The sequence below is a fragment of the Eleutherodactylus coqui genome, chromosome 5 (genome assembly GCF_035609145.1).
Source record: "Eleutherodactylus coqui strain aEleCoq1 chromosome 5, aEleCoq1.hap1, whole genome shotgun sequence".
NCBI lineage: Eukaryota > Metazoa > Chordata > Amphibia > Anura > Eleutherodactylidae > Eleutherodactylus > Eleutherodactylus coqui.
The window spans coordinates 162,754,161-162,776,947 of NC_089841.1; the positions used below are offsets into that span (position 1 = coordinate 162,754,161).

Sequence of the window (22,787 nt, forward strand, 5' to 3'; positions counted from 1 at the left end):
AAGCTGATGGTAAAATTCCCATCCGACAGCGCTAGTGGCAGAAGTCGCAGTTCCGAGGGCCAGGTAGCAGGGGAGGCGCGGAGATCAGGCAGCATGTACAGCACAGGCAGGGGAACACTCTCTAAGGCCTTTGACAGCTTTCTGGCTCCCCAGCAAGACTGTGTCACCGCTTCCCAGTCAAGGCTGAGTCGGCGGGAGCACTGTAAAAGGATGGTGAGGGAGTACGTAGCCGATCGCACGACTGTCCTCCGTGACGCCTCTGCCCCCTACAACTACTGGGTGTCGAAGCTGGACACGTGGCCTGAACTCGCACTGTATGCCCTGGAGGTGCTTGCTTGTCCTGCGGCTAGCGTCTTGTCAGAGAGGGTGTTTAGTGCGGCTGGGGGAATCATCACAGATAAGCGTACCCGCCTGTCAACCGACAGTGCCGACAGGCTTACACTCATCAAGATGAACAAAGCCTGGATTTCCCCAGACTTCTCTTCTCCACCAGCGGACAGCAGCGATACCTAAGCAATACGTAGGCTGCACTCGCGGATGGAAGCATCGTTCTCTATCACTATCAAAAACGGGGACATTTTTGCTTCATCAATCTGTGTATAATATTAATCCTCCTCCTCCTGCTCCTCCTCCTGAAACCTCACGTAATCACGCCGAACGGGCAATTTTTCTTAGGCCCACAAGGCTCAGTCATATAATTTTTGTAAACAATTTTTATACGTTTCAATGCTCATTAAAGCATTGAAACTTGCACCTGAACCAATTTTTATTTTAACTGGGCTGCCTCCAGGCTTAGTTACAAATTAAGCCACATTAATCAAAGCGATTAATGGGTTTCACCTGCCCTCTTGGTTGGGCATGGGCAATTTTTCTGAGGTACATTAGTACTGTTGGTACACCAATTTTTTGGGGCCCTCGCCTACAGTTTAATCCAATTAATTTTTGCCCACCTGCATTAGAGCTGACGTTACCTCAGCTGTGCTGGGCACTGCAATGGGATATATTTATGTACCGCCGGTGGGTTCCAGGGAGCCACCCATGCTGTCGGTCCACATGGAGTTGTAACTGCATGTGTCCACTTCTAAAGAACCCCAGTCTGACTGGGGCATGCAGTGTGGGCTGAAGCCCACCTGCATTAAACATGACATAACCTCAGCTGTGATGGGCAATGCAATGGGATATATTTATGTGCCGCCGGTGGCTTCCTGGCACCCACCCATGCTGTCGGTCCACAGGGACTTCACAATAGGGAGTTGTACCTGCCTGTGTCTATGAATTAAAAATCCCGGTCAGGTTGGGGCATGCAGTGTGGGCCGAAGCCCACCTGCATTTAATCTGACGTTAGCTCTGCTGTCCAGGGCTCTGCAATGGGATACATTTATGTACAGCCGGTGGGTTCCAGGGAGCCACCCATGCTGTGGGTGCACACGGAATTCCCATTGCGGAGTTGTACCTGCCTGTGACTATTTATAAAAAACCGCGGTCTGACTGGGGCATGCAGACACCTTGACAGAATGAATAGTGTGTGGCACATAGGTTCCCCATTGCTATGCCCACGTGTGCAGCTCCTGATGGCGGTGGCACAGGATTATATTTCTCACTGCTTCTGTACAGCATTGTGGGCTATCGTCCTGCCCCTTTTAAAGAGGGTCGCTGCCTAGCCGTGCCAACCCTCTGCAGTGTGTGCCTGCGGTTCCTCCTCATGGCAGACGCACTTATAAATAGACATGAGGGTGGTGTGGCATGAGGCCAGCGTGTGGCATGAGGGCAGCTGAAGGCTGCGCAGGGACAATTTGGTGTGCGCTGTGGACACTGGGTCGTGAGGGGGGGGGGGGGGTTGGGCAGCATGTAACCCAGGAGAAGTGGCAGCGGAGTGTCATGCAGGCAGTGATTGTGCTTTGTTGGAGGTAGTGTGGTGCTTAGCTAAGGTATGCATTGCTAATGAGGGCTTTTCAGAAGTAAAAATTGTTGGGAGGGGGGGGCCCGCTCTTGCCGCTATTGTGGCTTAATAGTGGGACCTGGGAACTTGAGATGCAGCCCAACATGTAGCCCCTCGCCGGCCCTATCCGTTGCTGTGTCGTTCCCATCACTTTCTTGAATTGCCCAGATTTTCACAAATGGAAACCTTAGCGAGCATCGGCGATATACAAAAATGCTCGGGTCGCCCATTGACTTCAATGGGGTTCGTTATTCGAAACGAACCCTCGAGCATCGCGAAATTTTCGTCCCGAGTAACGAGCACCCGAGCATTTTGGTGCTCGCTCATCTCTAATAAATACCAGTTTTAGAATATAATACAGAGTAATTAGGATAAATTAAGGTAAACTGTCCTGCATCAGAGTATAATCAGTTAAACATATTCTATCTATCACACATATCATTATCTTATTCGTTGCCTGGAGCAATAAGTATTCTCTGTCCTTCACAATCTCCTTCAGTTCACACAGTTCCTGTATAGTTGCACAGGGATCAGCCCAGTGGAGTACTATTGAATAGACTGAGTGGCATTGGACCATGGGCCTTTAACCATTTTAACCATATCTAGTTGTACTCAAGTCCCGCTTTGTGCTTAAAGCATATCCCTCTTTCCCATGGCAGGGGCCGATTACGCTTGTCTCTGAACTCTTCTAGTGTAAGGAGGGTCTCATCTAGCCAATGCTGAGTTATTAATTTCTTTGCAATATATTGTAGTCTGGCTATTGCTATCTGTTCTTGCTCCTCCACTGGTAAATCACTAACATATCCAAGGATTGCCACCCTCTGCAGTCATGAGCGTGCACCGCTGCTTGATGCAATGTGCTCAACTCATCTCATGGACGGGTGTACCCCTGGGAGTAGCTTTTTTCTAACACTTGGTATATTTCTGTTTCCTACCTGCAAAGTATTTACAAGCTAGATAAAGACAAAAATAACTAACTTTTACCATCTTACACTCATTACTGTGCCTTACATCCGATGCAAGCAAACCAAACAGATTTTTACTGCTTCCTGATTTCTCTGATGTTAAATGAAATACGAAGCCAATCTTTCCATGTGTTTGTATGGATGTAAACGAGGGGGGGCAAGCCGTCACCATGAGGGAGGGATTTGGAAGAGATTTTTGATCCTGTTTGTTCCAGAAGTACTCAGTAAGTGAAAGTTACTTTTCTCTTCACGACGCATGTGATATAGCAAAGCAAGAGCGAAGATTTCTGAAGAAAGCATATAGAAAGGAGTAACAAGCTAAGGAATTCCAAGGAAGAACAGTATGGCAAAGAATTTAAAGTAGCTTGCTTAAGAGTTCAGTTACAGGGAAGAGAGCCACAATTTCACATCCTGGTATAATGGCAACATCCAAGAGGTTGTGTTATTCGCTCATCGTTCTGTTCTTTGTGGCTATTGTGGTCATCATCCCTTTAGTATTTTTACTTAAAAATTCCAGCTGTGAAGGAGGATTTGTAAATGGAGCAGTAGCTGCAGACTCTGAGATCTGCTCTGATATTGGCAGGTAAGTGGCTTTTATACAGAAAGACTACTGTTGAAAGTAATAACCTGTTTTCTCGGATAGAATGAATAGATGAATGAATAGAATGAATGAATGTTGTTTCCTTGGATACTGTTATACCTTTAGCCTCGGTTCCCATGGGATGGACATCTTGTGGAATGTCCACAGCGGGACCACACGGAAATTTTGAAAGATTTCCGGAGTGGAAGGTGCGGGTTTTGAAGCAGCTTTATTCCGCTGTAGAACTCTCTCTCCATAGAGAGAAGAGAGCCCGCAACGGAAACAGCGATACAACTGACATGTCACGGATTTGAATTCCACGCTGAATGTCAGCTTCCGCGTGGCTTGTCCGCAACGGACTGTCCGCAGAGTGTGAACGAGATTTTTGCAAATCCCGTCCACTTTGCAGCTTAGTCTCATGCTTAAGAATGCATGCATTCGGAAATCTGCACGGAAATTCTGCGGCAATTCCATCTCGTGTGAACCAAGCCTAAGGCCATACATACACGGCCAATAGTGAGTCGAGCCTGAAAATCTCAGCGCAACTTACATCGCACAGAACACAGACACCATGTCCATTTTTGTGCGGTATGTGGGAGACCGCACATCTGCATGTTCTATTACTGTACAAGACTCACGTGCAAATAGGACATAATGCGATTTTCCTGTCTTGCAGCATCACTGCGAGAGAAAAATCGCTGTGTAAGTAGATCCATTTCAAACCATAAGATGTCTTTTCGTACAAGTTTTGTGAGTCTCACAATGCACAAAACTCGCGCGAAAATATTAATCTTGTAAATACGGCTTTATAAACATTAGGGCAAATACATTAATATTTTTGCACATAGACTTTGTCAAAAAAGTTGCCAAAATTTGGTGCATTTCTGGAGCATAATGTCACATCCCACTTTAGGAAGTGTTCAGATGTAGTGGATATGATGCAGCTTTTCCATTTTCCAGATTTTCCATTGGTGCGGATTTTGATGCGAATCTGAAACAGACTTCACCCCTTCCATTGAAAGGTTGAAATCTACTGTGAATCTGCATCAAAATCCATGCCAATGGTGCAAATTTTGGCACAGATTTGGATGTGGAATTTGACATGGATTTGTCAGCTGCGGAAAAAACGTACCCAATACACTATTTGTGGACGCGCTCCTAGGGTATGTTCACATGGTGGATTCTGCTGCAGAATTTGTAGCGTTGAATCTGCCTGTGAAACCACGTCAGGCTATTCTGCCACAGTGTTTGCCTCATCCTTCGGTGAATATAGCCCTGTCAGTGGGCAAAATCCACATGCAGAATTTCTAACACATCTTAGCAGGGATCATATGAAGAAGCGACTTGTCACTTCTTTCCCCAGAAACATGTCAGAATTTCTGCATGTGGATTTTGCCCATTGACAGGGCTAAATCTACATGCAGATCCATGACAAAACTTGCAACAGAATAGTCGCAAATTTCTGCCACAGTTTAACGGGCGGATTCTGTTTATAAAACTCAGCGTCGGAATTTGTCGTGTGAATGTACCACTAGACACATTTATGTAGCAAATGTGCCAAAAAGAGTACTCAATCCACTATGCTTAAAGGGGTTGTCCCGCGAAAGAAAGTGGGGTTATACACTTCTGTATGGCCATATTAATGCACTTTGTAATGTACATCGTGCATTAAATATGAGCCATACAGAAGTTATTCACTTACCTGTTCCGTTGCTAGCGTCCTCGTCTCCATGGTGCCGTCTAATTTCTAATCGCCCAATTAGACGCGCTTGCGCAGTCCGGTCTTCTCCCTGGTGAATGGGGCGGCTCGTGCCGGAGAGCTGGTCCTCGTAGCTCCGCCCCGTCACGTGTGCCGATTCTAGCCAATCAGGAGGCTGGAATCGGCAATGGACCGCACAGAGCCCACGGTGCACCATGGGAGAAGACCCGCGGTGCATCGTGGGTGAAGATCCCGGCGGCCATCTTGCTAAGGTAAGGAAGAAGTCGCCGCAGCGCGGGGATTCGGGTAAGTACTAAACGTTTTTTTTTTTAACACATGCATTGGGTTTGTCTCGCGCTGAACGGGGGGCCTATTGAAAAAAAAAACCCCGTTTCGGCGCGGGACAACCCCAAGAAGCATCACTTATCAAAAGAGGGCATATTTTAATGAATGGGAATGGCCTAAATAAATCAATGTGCGCCAGAATTTTGGCAATAAATTTTGGTGCAAACTAAGGATTCTTTTACACAAGATGATTGTCAAGCACATTGCACCAGACAGTCGTCACAGCGATTATCACTCCTGTGCTTTCACACAAGAGCAATGACTGCTTAGTGAACTGGAGATCGCTTCCTTCCGCCTGCCTCGATTTACAGTAAACAGGTAGTTGTTCATAGATGAAGGACTACCTGTTTACACAGGTCCTTGTTTGATTTTTCTGCTTGCATAAACTGAACGATGTACGATAAACGAATGAATTATCATTCGGCATTCAAACATTTTTATAAATGATCTGCAGGAGAGAATTGATGGAAAACTGCTCAAATTTGACGACGACACAAAGCTAGGAGGGATAGCTAATACTAGGGAAGAGAGGCAGAGTATTCAAATAGATCTAGAAAAGCTTGCACAGTGGGCAGCGACTAACAGAATGGTATTTATTAAGGAGAAATGCAAAGTTTTACATCTGGGCAAGAAAAATGAAGAAAGCACATAAAGAATGGGAGGAATTGGGCTAAGCAGCACATGTGAAAATAACTTGGGTATACTAATAGATAATAGACTGAACATGACTCAACAATGTGATGCGGCAGCCAAAAAGGCAAACACAATTCTGGGATGTATTAAGAGAAGCATAGAGTCTAGCTCATCTGAGGTCATTATCCCCCTCTACTCTTCCTTGATCAGACCTCATCTGGAATACTGTGTCCAGTTCTGGGCACCCCACTTCAAAAGAGACATAGGCAAACTGGAGCAAGTTCAGAGAAGAGTTACCAAGATAGTGAACGGTCTGCAAATCATGTCCTATGAGGAACAGTTAAAGGATCTGGGAATGTTTAGCTTGCAAGAAAGAAGGCTGAGAGGAGACTTAAAGGGGTTGTCTCGCGAAAGCAAGTGGGGTTAAGCACTTCTGTATGGCCATATTAATGCACTTTGTAATATACATCGTGCATTAAATATGAGCCATACAGAAGTTATACACTTACCTGCTCCGTTGCTGGCGTCCCCGTTGCCATGGCTCCGTCTAACTTCGGTGTCTTCTTGCTTTTTTAGACGCGCTTGCGCAGATCTATCTTCTCCATTCGGCTCGTCTCGGCATCACCGGCATTTTGGCTCCGCCCCCTTGTACGCATCATCGCGAAGCTCCGCCCCCGTCACATGTGCCGATTCCAGCCTCTGATTGGCCATTTGTTGTATAATGTTTGTAAACTTTGTGATGGGGGTTGTAATGTTATATATCAGTAGAAGTGACAACTTTTGAGACAGATTGCACCAAAATACAAATAGATGAAAAGTGAAGTTTGATATGTCAGCAAGTAAAGCCTGTAGAACTGGGGCCTCCTAGGAAACCGGGTACAAGTCTAACAATAATGTTGCTTCTTATTTGAACTGTAAATTGACAAGCAAAGAATCCAGAATAATTGCTGAAAGTGCAAGTAAGGCTGAGATGTGGCTTGTGTTTTTGCGAATGAAACCTAAGACCATTGATCTACTGTATGCTAGAGCCTCTTATTTTGCTATGAAGTACAAAACGAAAGAAAACCTTGAAACTCATTGGGGAAAATGTATTAAGACTGGTGTTTCATATGTCCTGGCGTTTTGGAGTAAAATGCGTTAAATCTATATGGCTGCATTCACACGGGCGACGTGATATCGCCACAACCAAATCACAGCGACATCGCATATGTTTTCTGTGCGCTACTGCTGCGATTTCTGACACTACAAAGTCGCACATGATGCTACAAAAGATTTTTTTTGGGGGGGGGGGGTTCTTGAAATATATGCCCTACCCTGAAAATAAGCTCTATCTGCATAAAAAAACCCCATCACCTATCGACCGATATCTGTGATTTGCTCATCGAGTGCTGGCTCTGATTGGTTGAACTGCGGCGCTTGAGAACCAATTACAGCCAGCGCTTCCTGGAGGCGAGGATTTTAAACCTCCAATCCAGGAAGAGCTGCCTGAAGACTACAGAGCTGCAGAGGAGCTGCCGGAGCAGCAGAGGAGAAATGCGCCGAGGCTGACAGTGCCTGGTAGGTGATGTATTATTATTATTTTTTTTTATGTTGCTAGGGATTATTTTACGGCTTTTACAGAAGGATTTCCTACTGTAAAAGTTACATCACACGAAAACCACGTTTTCATGCGATGCACGAGAAAGTAAGGCTCCGTAGGGAAACATTGGTTACAAAACATAGCAAATCACGGCTGTATAGAGTATGCCGCGATTTTGTATTCTTGCAATGTAGCAGCCTACAAAACATCGCTAATGTGAAGGAATGCATTGGAAAGCATGGGCTTCACATACATGCGATTTGTAGCTCTGTCGCATCGCGAGAAAATCGGACAGATTTGTCGCCTGTGTGAAAGCAGCCTTAAGAGGCGGGTGCTATTTAGTAAAGTTGATACATCTTGGGCTTTCCCAAAGACACTAAAATTTGGCTGTCTTTTGCTCTATTTTTGCCTTATAACAATATATTTTGTCAGAGAGCCATTGACCATTCCCTGCCACAGCACTAAGCCCACTTTTATTACTCCTTTTCAAATGAGCGGTAGGAGAGAAATTGTTGCAAATTGTAGTGCAAATATGGTGTGCAGTATAATTAGCAACTTTCCTTCACCATGGTGTCACTGACTTGATAAATTCTCCACGGAATCTTGTGAAGGTGGAATGAATATCGCCGAATGCGCACGGCCGGGTCGGAATCCGCATGCGAGTGCATTGAATCCTGTATTAAGCGAGCGATGTACGCATGCATAGTACGCGGTGAATAGATCCAATGAAAGTACATTGATTTTCATTGATCTATTCACATTTGCGTATATACATTGCATATAATAAAAAAGAATGCAGCATGTTTTATCCTTCTGTGAATTATGTACGATAGAGCCCTATTGTTCTTTATGGGCGCGTAATAACCGCTCTACATATGTAATTATATTGCATACGTGCGGCATTTTTACACCTTTGCTGAGCAACAGAGCGGGGGAAAAAAAAAGGAAACCAGGAAGACTGTGCATCACAACGTGCATGAGATATGCTGTCATGCGCAGTAGAAAATCACTACCCTACGCAGCTAAACACTGGCTCACACAGCGGTACAGCGCTGCATTGTACATGCACTGTTTTGCGCATACGCTTGTGTAAAACTGCCTTTACATAGTTAGGCTTGAAAAAAGCCATACGTCTATCTAGTTCAACCTATTATTATGATTATTTATAGGAGGGCAAAATAAAGGTACCTTTTCAGGGGGTGATAGTCGTTCAAATGAGCGATTTTGGGTGAGTGTCTGCCCATGGACACATGGCCACCAACAGGGCACTGAGTGAGTAGTCGCTCGGTTGTCTCTAGCCATTCCGTGTCAGGTCAATGAAAAGTAACGACTACTGAGCAGCTTCTCACTCTGTTGCTCAATCTAAGAGCGACTGCCTGTTTACTGCTAATGGAGGCAGGCGGCTGGAAGGATACACATCCATTCATTTGAGAGATAGTCGCAGGTACTGATGTCTGGCTCGTATTCTCCCGACAGTTGTACCCTGTAAGGCCTTAGTCAGACGGGCGTTTTTTCGCGCGATTTGCGGATCGCATGACGGATGCGCATCCGCAAATCGCGTGACCGGGGCCCGAAAATCGCCCGAAAATCTGCTCCTAGCCGCGTTTCATTAGAAACGGGCCGGAGCTGTCTAGCGCATTGCATTAAATGGAGCCGGCAATACAGCCCGCTCCATTGAAAGCAATGCGCTGCGGGCGAGTGTGGGATGAATTGTCGGGAAGGGCTTAAATATATAAGCCCTTCCCTGCAATTCATCCAGAAAAGTGTTAAAATAAAAAATATATATATACTTACATGCTCCCGGCAGCCGGAGTTCCGTGCGGCCGGCCTGCAGTGGGTGTGAAGGGGGTGTGAGTCAGACCTGCCCCCTGATTGGCTCAGCGCTGAGCCAATCAGAGGCAAGTCTGACTCACACCCCCTTCACACCCACTGCAGGCCGCTCTGAACTCCGTCTGCCGGGACCAGGTGAGTATACAATTTTTTTTTTATTTTAACACATTTTAGGATGAATTGCAGGGAAGGGCTTATATATTTAAGCCCTTCCCGACAATTCATCCAGCGCTCGCCGGCAGCCCATTGCTTTCAATGGAGACGGTTGTATTGCCGGCTCCATTGAATTCAATGGGCAAACATCGTTCTTCTCTGCCACAGCTGTTACAGCTGTGGCAGAGAAGAATGATTTGTATTCTATATGTTCTCAATGGGGTCGGCGCTGCTGCCGCCGGCCCCATTGAGCGCATATAGAGAAGAGAACAGGAATCGCAGATCGCACATAGGTGCGATCTGCGATTTCTGTTCTATAATTTATCAGACGATAAATTATAAAATCGCCGGACGCATGCGCATGCGCAAATCGCGGCTGAAAACGCCCGTCTGACTAAGCCCTAAAGGTACCTATGGGACAGCCATCATTGGGAAATAATTGCTTCTCTAATCCAATTGTGATTCATAATAAATCGCTGGATCAGTGACCTATTTCCAATAATCAGGAAAGACATCCAGAGTATTTTTAAACTGTTTTAAATAAATTAATCATGGGAACTTCTAAAGGCAGAAAGTTTCACATTTACAGGAAAGAGGCCCCTTCTATGTTGTTGTAAAAAATGTTCTTTCCTCTGGATATAGAGAATGCCCCCTTATTATAGTCCCAGGCCTGGGTATAAATAGATTATAGAGTGATCCCTGTAATGAACTTTGATATACTTAATCATAATGATTTGCTGGGAGATGACACTGCAGAGTGTTTGCAGAAAAGGCTTTTTACCAAGAGACTTTACTCCCAATTTTGATGATCTTTTTGGGGATTGTAACACATGAAGGATGAGCTGGTGTTGGTGGTGGGTCACCAAGGAGGTTAAAATTAGAGTTGCCACCAGGGTTGCCAACCATCCAGAAAATTCCTGGACAGCCCATGAAAATAGGGAACTTTTTACTAGTGCCAGAAAAATGAATGCATTTGTGATATTTTTAGGCTGTTAATAGTTGAGCAGATTATTATGTTTAGTTATCACCATTTTTCCGCTCACAGTAAATGCTGGTAATGAGTTAATATTATTATCTGACTTATATACATGTATCACTTATAATCTTTACCATTCAGTATGATTTTCCAATGTGTACAAAATGTTGGTTTTCTATGAAACACACAGTTGTCAATTAACTTGGAAATTTGCATATGGTGAGCACATTTCAAAGGGGAGGATAGTATACCAATGGGATATGTGGGGAAAAGGGCAGTGGGATAAGTAGGGAACCTGAAAATAGATGTTATTTAGTTTTGCAGTAGAGAGGAAATAACAGGTTTCCTTAAGGATCTCTTAACGATTTAGTATATTTCCTCACTGCTTGCATTTCTATTCTTCCTTTAAGTTAGGAAAATATTATAGCGGGATGTAATCAACCCAAGGAAATTGTATCCAGTTGAAACAGAATGACTTCTACATATTTACTATGGACAATTCTAGTCCATCTGCTTCCTGAGGTTGATTATGCAAAGTGAACCCTTATCTCTTCAGAGTTATCTCTAGGACAATAAAAGAATTTTGCAGGAAGTATAGTGAAAAAACAGGAAGGTCCTCATTTCCTTTCTGACAGTTTATAATAATGAATGTATGGTTAGAAACAGAAAAATGTTTTTGCAAGACACTATAAGGCCTCAGTCAGATGAGGGTCTTTACGTGCAGATTTTTTGTGCACAGAAATCAAACGCAAAAAATTTTGCGTGACCGAAGCGGGCGTCACACTGAAAAAAACGTACTTGACTGCATTTATGCGCACAAAAAGTGTGCTGCCCGCTATCCCCTGCTGTGGCTGTGATAGCTGCAGCAGGGGATTCCTTGAATGTGAAACCCCTGGATGCTGCCCCATTGACATACAGAGAAGATCGTGATCCTCTACCACAGCTGTGACAGTTGTGGCAGAGCATTTCTTCATTTCCGCAGGGAGTCCCCTTGTCACTGAACACTGTGACAGCATTGTGCTACTGCCGGTTTTACAGACACCACTATTGAAAGCAATGGGCTGCCGTCAAGCCCTGCCGTGATTTTCACGGAAGAGCTTTAAATATAAGCCCTTCCCTGAAAATCATCCCTAAAATGTGTAAAAAATGACAAATATATATACTCACCTCCCTGCAGCTGCCGGAGCTCAGCGCATCCAGCTGGGTCTTCTCCCTGCACTGCTCTGAAGTGCTTTCAGCAGGCAGGGATTTTAAATCCTCGCCTGCTGAAAGGGCTGCCTCTGATTGGCTGAGCACTGTGACCAATCAGAGGCAACTCTGAGTTATTGAATGACTGCTGAGAGCTGCCTCTGATTGGTCACAGTGCTCAGCCAAAGAGAGACAGGGTATTAGTGTACCTTGACACCACCAGAAGCTAGGGCTTTGACAAGAGGAATGCCCCCCTCACACTCCAGCTCTCGATAGCATGAAGAGACTAAAGTCCTAGCAGCACAGTGTGGATAGAGTTGTGGCACCGCTGCAGCCTTAGGCAGGTTACTTGACTTCTTAGGCTTACATTCTTACATGTTAATGCTGCCATGTTACCGCAGTAACATGGCACCATTAACATCTAATTATGTAAGCCTAAGACGATAAGTAAGCTTCTGCCTGAGGTTGGAGCAGTGCCACAAATCTTTCCACAACCTGCGGACAGCAGTGTCTGCTTAGCAGCCGGCCCCACCTCCCCTTCCATGTGCAGGGTAATAGCGCTGGAGTCAGTCCCGGCAGCCGACTCTCACCTCCGTGGCGGCCGATGGGTCTCTGCATCCTCACGGCATCTGCATGTCACCTCCATGCCGACACACGACTCACTGCAGCACCCTGGCAGGCGGCTGTGACCTTGGTGCTGGCCGCCGGCTGTGTACAGCGTTGCGGAAGCCACCTCTTGCCTTTCTGCAAGCCGTGGACTCTCAGCAGCTGGTCTGCAAGCTGCCTGTCACTTCCCTGGTGGCCGGTGCTTCTGTCCTCCTTGGCCCAGGCACTGCCGTAGGGGACTTGCAGGACTTGCAGGCTAACAAGTTCTGCAGCCAATCAGGTTCAGAGGGCATCACTCCCCTGTCAATCTTGGCACCTCCAGGACTTCCTGGTGGCGTCAAAATACACTAATACCCAGAGGCAGCCCTTTCAGCAGGCAGGGATTTTAGATCCCCACCTGCTGAAAGCACTTCAGAGCAGTGCAGGGAGAAGACCCAGCTGGATGCACTGAGCCTCGGCAGCTGCAGAGAGGTGAGTAAATATATATATATTTTCTACACATTTTAGGGATGATTTTCAGGGAAGGGCTTATATTTAAAGCCCTTCCCCGTAAATTACTGCAGGGCTTGCCGGCAGCCCATTGCTTTCAATAGAGGTGGCTGTAGCGCTTGCTCCATTGAATTCAATGGGAGAATTGGTTCTTAATAGATGCGGATCGCAAATGCAAGTACCATGCACACATAAAAACGCCCGTCTGACTGAGCCCTTAAATAATAAAGTGCAAAAAAAGGGGGAAAAAATATTTTATATATTAATATTAAATATAGATTTTCCCTGTTAGTCCTGTAGAACGGACATACTTATTGCAAGCTTCTGAAATCATTTCTTCACATTACTTGGACCTCTAAGGGGGGCTTCTTTTGGATTTATCCTTGTCACCCCCCTCCCCTCTCAAGTAGGTGTATCGATGACTTTACTGAAATAGCTGTCTTAATATATATGGGCTAGACCTCTGAGCGCTGGAGAGTTTTTACTTTTCTGTTTGTTCTTAAATATAAAAACTATATTAGGTATTCAAATGCTCAATCATTGTCTATAATTGTAAAATTAAGTCTAAAAAAAATTCAGTATCTTTGGTTGATATACTTACATTTTTTTATTTCCAGATCCCCAAACATAAAGCAAACAGTTGTATTGTCCAGCTCTTTATCCAGATGTGAAGCTAATGATTAAAAAATGTTGTGATGTACAACTGTGCTACAGAATGTTATATGAGCTTAAATGGAAAATATGGTCAGATCATAATAAAAACATTAAAAAGTCAGTTTATGAAATGTTTCCGTAAACAATACCTCAATTATCAAAATGAATTTTAGTACTGAGGCCAGACATTGCTCAGCAGACTGTAGTCATGATACATTTCAATTCATCAAAGTAAGGATTACAAACAATATCTCAGTTCATTGCCCAGTTCAGTAAAGTCATCCAAAAAACTGCATATAAATAAGATGACTTTATCTATGTTCCAAAGTACTTGAAGTCTGGCACACATGTGGTCTATCAACCAGCATCTCGTGGCCCATTAATCAAGTCCTAGTAATCAAGCTACAAAGCATCAAGGATATGTTACATGATTTAGCATCTTGTGACCAAATGGGAAAATGTTCTGTAATACTTTGCAATCAAATTGCATCTTTAGCCAAAATTTTAGCCAATCACAAGATAATTACATTTAACGGCTATGGACACCTTTTGGGAGGCAATTTTTTTTCACTTAAATGCATGTATTCTGGGCTGACAATCATTTTTGCAATAGGGTTTAATTAACCCCTTCCCGCTCCATGACGTACATTTACGTCCTGGAGCGTCGGGGTATTATGAAGAGCGGTCGCTGGGAGACCTCTCTTCATACAGCGTGGGCGTCAACTGTTTATTACAATTCTGACAGCGGCATTTAAATCCTCTGAACGATGTTCGGGGGTCCCATATGCGCACCCCAGCAGTGAGATCAGGGGCGCCGTGCAGGTATCATGGCAGCCGGGAGCCTTCTGAAAGGCCCCAGGGCTGCCTTAGGAGTCTGCCTATCAAGCCATCCCTGTGGGGTGGCTTGATAGACTGCCTGTCAAATCGCAGTATGACATAATGCTATAGGCCACTATAGCATTACGTCATACTGCAGGTGCAATCAAAGCATCGCATGTTCTAGTCCCCCCGGAGGGCTTAAAAGAAAAGTGAAAATAAGATCAATAAAGTTTTATTAATTATCAAAAGAAAAGTTATAAAAGTTTAAATCACCCCCCTTTTGCCACATCTATAATTAAAAAATCTAAATCATAAAAGAAAAATACCTATTTGGTATCCCCGCATCCGTTAAAGTCCTATCTATCAAAGTAGGACTTTATTTACCTCGCATGGTGAATGCTGTCCAAAAAAAAAAAATAAAGAACACCAGAAATGCACTTTTTCAGTTACCCTGTCTCCCAGAAAAAACGCAATAAAAAGCGATCAAAAAGTTGCTTGTATTCTGAATGGGAACTAACGTGAACTACAGGACATCTCGCAAAAAATGAGCCCTCACACAACTACATCGACGGAAAAATTAAAAAAGTTATTGCACGCAGAAGATGCAGCAGAAAATAATTGAAAAAAATTAAATGTCTTTAAAAAAAAAAGAAAAGTACAGTAAAAAAAAAAACTATACAAGTTTGGTATCATGGCAATTGTACTGACCCATAGAATAAAGTTATCATGTCGTTTTTGTTGCAGCTTGTGCACCGTAGAAACAAGACGCACTGAAAGATGGCGGAATGTCGTTTTTTTTTTAAATTTTATTTCACTTAGAATGTTTTTTTAAAGTTTTTCAGTACATTATATGGTACATTAAATAGCATAATTGAAAAATATAACTCGTCCCGCAAAAAACAAGCCCTCATATAGCGATGTCGATGGATAAATAAAGGAGTTATGATTTTTTTTTAAGTTTGGAGGAAAAAAACAAAAATGGAAAAGAAAAAGGGAGCGCGTCATTAAGGGGTTAAAAATTTAGCACCTACATCAACATCATAGAAAAAAAGACATGAACCACACATCCATATATTATACATTGATCTTTAGCTTATTAGCAGTATTTCTAAACATGGACATTAGGTTTTTGTTACATTTTGATCAAATCGTATAAGGCCACTAGACACTTCACGGTGATCTCTTTTTCCTCCTTTTCTTGCCTTCGTACCAGTGCTCTAACTCATTTAGCAGAGGTGTCTTTAATTAGTGGGAGACTGCATGAGAGTGATTTGCCTAGTTGATTTTCAGACTGTCTTCTGGCTGTTGTTGCTGTAGTGTCTATGGGTGGTGTGGCCCAGAGCCATGGAAGCTTGGCCTGGCAGCAATGGGGTTGTTGGGTCACTCCCCCTATGTTTTCTGGCAGTGGGGTCACCATGCAATGCTGCACCCTGTAGCATATGGACCAACTAAAGGGACGCTAGTAGGCTTATACAATTTGATAAAAATGTAACACAGAGCCTCAAGTTCATGTTTATAAATATTACTGAAAAGCTATTGATCATTGTATAATGTCTGGCTGTGCGGTCCATGTTTTTTTTTCTACAATATTGGTAGAAGCATTGCACCATTGGTTTTTCTGCAGCTTCTACATATCACTGTATATAGAAACTGCAGTCTAAAGGCCCTTTTTACACGCAATGATTATCACTTAATACTCGTCCAAGTGGCCGAAAATGAGCGATAATCGTTACATGTAAACGCGGGCATTGTGCACTTCTCGTTTGAACGATGGATTTTAGTTCACGTAAAATCCATCATTCCGCCGCTGAATGACTAAGCAAATAAATTCCATTTGAATGTATTTCACTCATCTTTCAAAAGACTGCAGGATGTTCTCCCCGTGGCATGCTTACGTACACTAGCCGTGAGGAGAACAATGGAATGTGTCCGCAGCTGTTTGCACGGCTGGACGTGTGTTTAAACACACAATGGGCACTGCAAACAGCTCTCTGGGTATTGTAGTCCGCTCATTCCATTTATTACTTAAGTTGCCCGCCTATGTACTTACTCAAGCTCTGATATGCCTGTCTTGAGTACCGGTGCCCCAAACTGTACACAATATCCCATGTGTAGTCTGACCTATGATTTGTAAAGAAGAAGAACAATGTTCTCATCATGTGCCCCTAGACCTCTTTTGATGCACCCCATGATCCTATTTGCTTTGGCAACAGCTGCCTGACACTGGTTGCTCCAGTTAAGCTTGCATAGATGCACTTTGATATGAGTTGAAGTCATATAGAAATAAAATGGATCCACTGACCTTTTTTTAAACTTTATGCAAGATGTTGCAAAATTAGTACAAGGAACATATTTTTAAAGAGTTTGTGCAATGTTTATTTTTTTATACGTACCAAAGAAAAGAAAAGAAAAAAGTGTTTCTTCTTATTTTTCTTGATAACAGGAAGAGAACATAATCTGTTAACACAGTTTGAAATAAACAGTTCAACAAACATAGTGGTTTCTATGCATTCTTCTTATCTTTTTTTTAAGCATGTAATGAATTCTGCATCTATTTCAGTAAATCTATTTATAGTGTTTGGCACTGACCTTTTTCACAATAAAACCTTATGCATATGCCATGGAAGGACACATGGTGCAGAAGAAAGTAAGTCCTTTGTCTTTTATCTAAACTTTTAGCAGGAAATGTTCAACTAATTATTGTGGAGCTTACATACTGTAACTTTAACATACTGTAAAGAGTTGTCAAAGACAGTAAGGCCTCATTCACACAACCGTATGCGTATTGTGGTTCTGTCAGAAATAAAAGCTTTGAAGCAGACAGAAGGAGAACCTAGCAGAGACCATTCCATTTGATCACTCAATTATTTATGAAGAAGGGGTATTATAAATGATTGTCACAGCAGATTGGCTTGCAAATGTATGCAAAATATCCCCTAAACAAACGCATACAGTATTGTTGTGATCATCAGGAATGCTTCTGCTGCTTTTACTGTTGTAACATAGCAGCATTTACAGGTAATAATGTAAGGCAAAGAAGACAACTAACCGTCAGCCTAAGCCAGCACTCTGACTGACATTCATCCACAATCTGCTGCTAGGACCTTGCAGCCTTGACGCTATCGGGAGCTGGGGGTGTTCCTCCTGTCAAACCCTAGCTTCCGGTGGCATCAAGATACATTAATACCTGTCAGCCAGAGTGCTGCCTTAGGCTGACATGTTTGTGTACCCTTAGTACGCTAGAAAGGCAACTTCTATATGTGAAGTCCAGTTCCATTGTCTTGTGTCCAGCCAGTGTTATTACAGGTATACAGTATATGTGTTGCCTCAAACATGCTTCAGTAAAATCTAAGAAAATATGCCTTGTATAAACAAATCTGAGTCATTGTGTCAATTTTTTTTCTCTCAGAGACATCCTGAAGCAAGGAGGCTCGTCTGTGGATGGCGCTATTGCCGCTCTGCTTTGTACATCAGTGATAAATCCACAAAGTATGGGCATTGGAGGAGGAGTCATTTTTACTATTTATGATGCCTCTAAAAGTAAGTAGCATGAAAAGCATTTTAGTCTGTTGGATATAACAGTGTAAGCATCTATATTGCAATTGACAGTTTTATTTGTAATTACTGGAATTAACACAAATGTGGAAGTGCCATCCCTTGCCCAGCAGCACTGCGCTCACTAGAGGCCACCGGGTGCTGGGTGAAGGGATGCGCTGACAGTGTGAAGACTTCCAAAGTGAGGAGGAGCACGTGGCTGCTAAAATCAGCTGATGTGGATTTGGACCCTGTTTTTTTCGGAAATGCTGCAGATTTTGCCGCAGCATTTCCGCTACATGTGAAGGTACCCTTAGGCCTCGCTCAGACGAGCATGTTTTTTGCGTGCCTATGCATGCAAAAAAATCCCATCTATTAGAACTCTTGGTTTCTTATGAAGTGTTCACATGTTTGTTTTTTAGAGGCGCAAAAGATTGGACATGTGAATGCCAATGCACCCGTTCAGGCGCATTTTGCACATCCATAGAGTTCATTGTTTTAGCTCACATAAAATCACACTCGCCTGACCAAGGCCTCAGACAATATTACTGAATATGCCTCATTCACTGTACAATTATATCCTGATCTTTGTTGCAGAAAAAGCTTAAAACTGTCGTAAAACTTCCTGTCTATGGGACTTGGTTTGATATGTAGTTAGAGAGGTATTTCCATCTTGGCCCATTATGGCTGCAGTGGGAATACTCCTGTGTACACTATTCCAAGGGGGTTAGGAGTCATAGAAAGAGCTAAACAAGCAGTCTCAGGGTATGTTCACACGTACCAGAAATGGTGCAGATTTTTTGTGTCATTTCCATGTCAAATGCTGCACTACTGGTATGAATTTTGGTGCAAATTCACAGCAAATTACACCCATTCTATTGAATGGATGAAAGCAGCTGCCGATCTGCACCAAAATCCATGTCAAAGTCCCCACGAATAGTGCATATTTTGACATGGTTTTTCACATTTGAAGTCTGCAGAGTTTGGTGCGGATTTTCCCCAGAATATACCCTTATGCTGTTACTGTAACTGCCATAGACCCTTTCATTTTCAGCAAGAAAATTCCCATAAACCTTTTTGTAAGGCCACAAATTTTCCAATAAGATACAATACAGAAAACTGTAACGCAATCCTACAGAAGTAAAGTGATTGTCTCCCAAGGACAACTCCTGTCTATATGCCCTACTAGGATATATGGCTGTCATAAATCAAGGTCTACTGCTCATGTTTTTTTCCCTCTAATATCCAGAGCTGAGTCTCACTGTGTATCAGTAGTTTCTGCTCTAAAGGAACTGGTCCATCCATGTATAACAAGGATGCCCATTCATGGTTAGCATGTAGTATGACACTTTCTCTGCAGCGCCACTGCAGGGAAGATGTACAGTATATCTGCCTGCAACTTTCCCTGGTGAGAGCAAAATTGCCAGTGGTCTTAGAAGCCAGAATGGAGAAAATCAGCTGATTGCTGGGCGAACTTTGTTTTCAGAAGGAGGTTGTCATAAGAAGACATCTACTTTAATGTGAAAATAATCAGATTTACTTTTACTAATAGCACAGGCATGCCTATTACCTTTTGTTATTGTTAGATGCTTAGTTGTTCACGACCCTCGGCGATCCTAAAGGCGAGCTCCCCTCCATGTTTTTTTGGTTGCTTGATATGTAACCAGTATCAGCCTTAACAATATCAAGTAATCGTGCTCTTTGCAGCCGGGTCTTCTTTTCCCACTGATCTGTCCAAGCATTATAGATTTTTCTAGCGACTCTGCTCACATTACATGGCCAAAATACGTTGAGTCCGAGCCGGGTCATCTTCCTCTCCAGTGATATATCACACGCATCAATCCTCCTTCTATCAGCTGTTTTCACAGTCCAGCTTTCACATCCATACACGGCTATGGGGAAAATGATGGTTTGCACTAGCTACTAGCATTTAGTTGCTATGCCGATATCCCTACTTTTCCAGATTTTGTCCATGTTTAGCATCGCGCTTCGCCCCAATGCTATCCTACGTTTTATCTCTGGCATAGATTCATCATCCTGGTCAATTTTTGAGCCAAAGAAGAGGAAGTCTGACACGCATTCTATGCCCTGATTTTGATTTGAATTTGGCCATTTTTTGCAGTCATCATAATTTTGTCTTCTTTAAATTACCTTTACACATGAATAAATGTATAGATCCCATTATATAGAGTTGTTTTCCTTTGTAAAAGTGGCATTACAGGTCATTTGTATGATACATTATGCTGTGAAACATTATCAATGTATGGTTTACATCCATTTGTTATTTTAAGGAATCGTGGAGATCATCAATGCTAGAGAGACTGTTCCCAAAGTGTTTCCTCCAAAGTTACTGCAACAGTGTGCAGATAAAAAAATATTTAAAACAGGTGGGTGCACTTTAAAATATTTTTTTACATCTATAATGTGTCAACATATAGGAAAACTGTTTTGGAATATGTTTACATAGACAAAAGGACAGAAGTGATCAAAATAACTGAGTTGTAGAATTCTCTCATGAAAAAGGGATGCAAATGAGTTGTCTGTTAAGGTGCCCATATACCTTCAACAGCTGTAGCTGTTTACCCTAGCATCCCCATACATATGAACATTTGGCTCAGCTGAGCATTCATGTGTTTAGAGAGGTAAGCTGCAGCCAGACAGCTCTGGTGGTGGCTTATCTCCTGGGAAGCAAAAGGATCAAGTGTAGAAATTCACTGTCCATGATTCTTCCTCCTGACATCATCTGTTGGGCGAAAGTTGAGCCGCCCCAATAAACATCTGGCCTTACTGAGCTTAGCTGGCTTGAATGACTACAGCCGTTCAATCGATACTGTGCTGCCCACTGTGCAATGTGTAGCTTTAAAACAGAATGTTGTATAATTAATTTTACAGTATTGTAAACTATTAACACTGGCCTACAAAACAAAACTTTTTTCTTTCACAAGAATAGGTAAGGGTAATTCTAGTAGAATTTCACCTCCTGAATTCAGATATGTTGTTAGAATGTTTCCATCAGGCAGGTTTCTTTGTGACACACATTTCAAGTTTCATAAAATTAGTACTTATGTAAGTCAACATTATGGAAATACAGTTTACCTAGAAAGTTTGTGATGATGATTGACGGGAATATTTTGGTTCTGCTGATGGAACGCTCGCCATGTTGGACACTGACAGCCACAATGTTTTCTTGGAAGAAGTTCAGGTGGGAGGCCAAGAAGTGAAGTTTTAAGGGTATATTGCAACCCATAGCTTGATACGATTTCACAAGATCACTCACTAGATCACAATAGTGGAGACATTTTTGAATGACCACCAGGCTGCTTTTTGCTATGAATTTAAGAGTTCCTGAAATTTTCCATCATCCATCACTGATCTTATTTGGGGCCCTATAAAACTTCCTTCCTTCAGTTTCACATCACTAACTTTAAATTAGGGAAATTTAGATTTCAAATGCATAAATGCTGCAGAATAGGACACTAAATATAAAAGGTAATTCATCCAATGGCAAACCATAAAGAACACCTAAATTAAAAAGGTGGAAAAATTCTAACAACATATTTGTATTCGGGATGTGAAATGCTACTGGAATTATCATTACATATTCTTGTGAAAAAATAATACTGACCAGTGATGTTGTTTATTGATGAATAAAGTCATTTGACAGAATTATACAAGCAGCAGAATGGCATAGCTTCTCTTTTAGGCCCAGCTCATACAAGCGTGTTGGACCTTGATACAGCATATTCTGCTCGTGGGTCTCACGCATAATATGCTGAACCAATTTGCATTAGGCGGCCATACAAAAAAATCACAGCATGTCCTACCTTGGGGCATATTACTTGAGCAAAAACGCCAAGATAGTACATGGTTATGAGCGGCTTGCAGCCAGAATGCAATGTGTAAAAAGCTATTTATTTTATATACAAGTATCAGTCAAAAGTTTGGATACAGCTTTTCATTTCATGTGCAGCATCCCGTAGGGTGACCCTGAACACAGGGTGTCCGAGGGTAAGATGGTTCACGGCGGCACTTACCACACTCCCGGTAAGAGTCAGGGCCTGGCAAAATTTTACTTGGAATCAACACTGGGTGAAAGGCACAATTTACACAAAGTTAAGGTGCAGGAAGACAAACAATAGGATAGTACCTCTACATGGTGATCCCCGAAACGGGACGGCCATGTAGGAAACAGTAGAATTTGAGTGCCTCTATGCAGTGATCCCATGCACAGGACAAGCGCATAGGACCAACACGCTCACGTTTTCTCTCTTTTGGGGCTCACTCTCTCACGGTCCCTGGCATACAGATAACCAGGAACCCCTCTTCCTCCTCTATTCTTCACCACATGGGAGTTGAAAGTACCCCCATGTGGCTGGCACTCTCTCTCAGGAACCCAGAAAAATAGCTTCTTTAGAATGGACCCTTTCTGCTCTCACACACTCCTATTTATCTTCTCACTCAAACCACATAACAGGACATAAATGATACTGTCAGGACTGGCGGCTCTTGGGGTCTCCATGCCCGCACCGCCGGTCCTATCACCCAGGTTGATGGAATGCGATGCAGGGAAGCTCCGCAGTCCTGGACACTTATAGAGGAGCCAGCAACATAGACTTCTGGCCACTACATCATACTTTTTCTTACATTGTAGATTTATAGATTGAAGACATAAAAACTAGGAAAGAACACATATGGAATTAAGTAGTAAATAAAAAAAAAGGGTCAAACAAACCAGAATATGTTTTATAGATTTTCTTCAAAGTAGCCCCCTTTTGCTTTGATGACTGCTTTGCACACT

The 22,787-nt window shown here is 43.0% G+C and overlaps 1 protein-coding gene across 1 annotated transcript in view; it reads left to right on the forward strand.

Moving 5' to 3' along the window:
* Positions 1-3,124: 3,124 nt before the first annotated feature.
* The window catches only part of GGT5 (gamma-glutamyltransferase 5), a 69,029-nt gene continuing 49,366 nt past the window's right edge, over positions 3,125-22,787 (forward strand). The window contains exons 1-3 of the mRNA XM_066603569.1: positions 3,125-3,487; positions 17,865-17,995; positions 20,281-20,376. Coding sequence (XP_066459666.1) covers positions 3,324-3,487; positions 17,865-17,995; positions 20,281-20,376 — 391 coding nt within the window. The 5' untranslated portion in view covers positions 3,125-3,323. The remainder of the gene's footprint in view (positions 3,488-17,864; positions 17,996-20,280; positions 20,377-22,787) is intronic.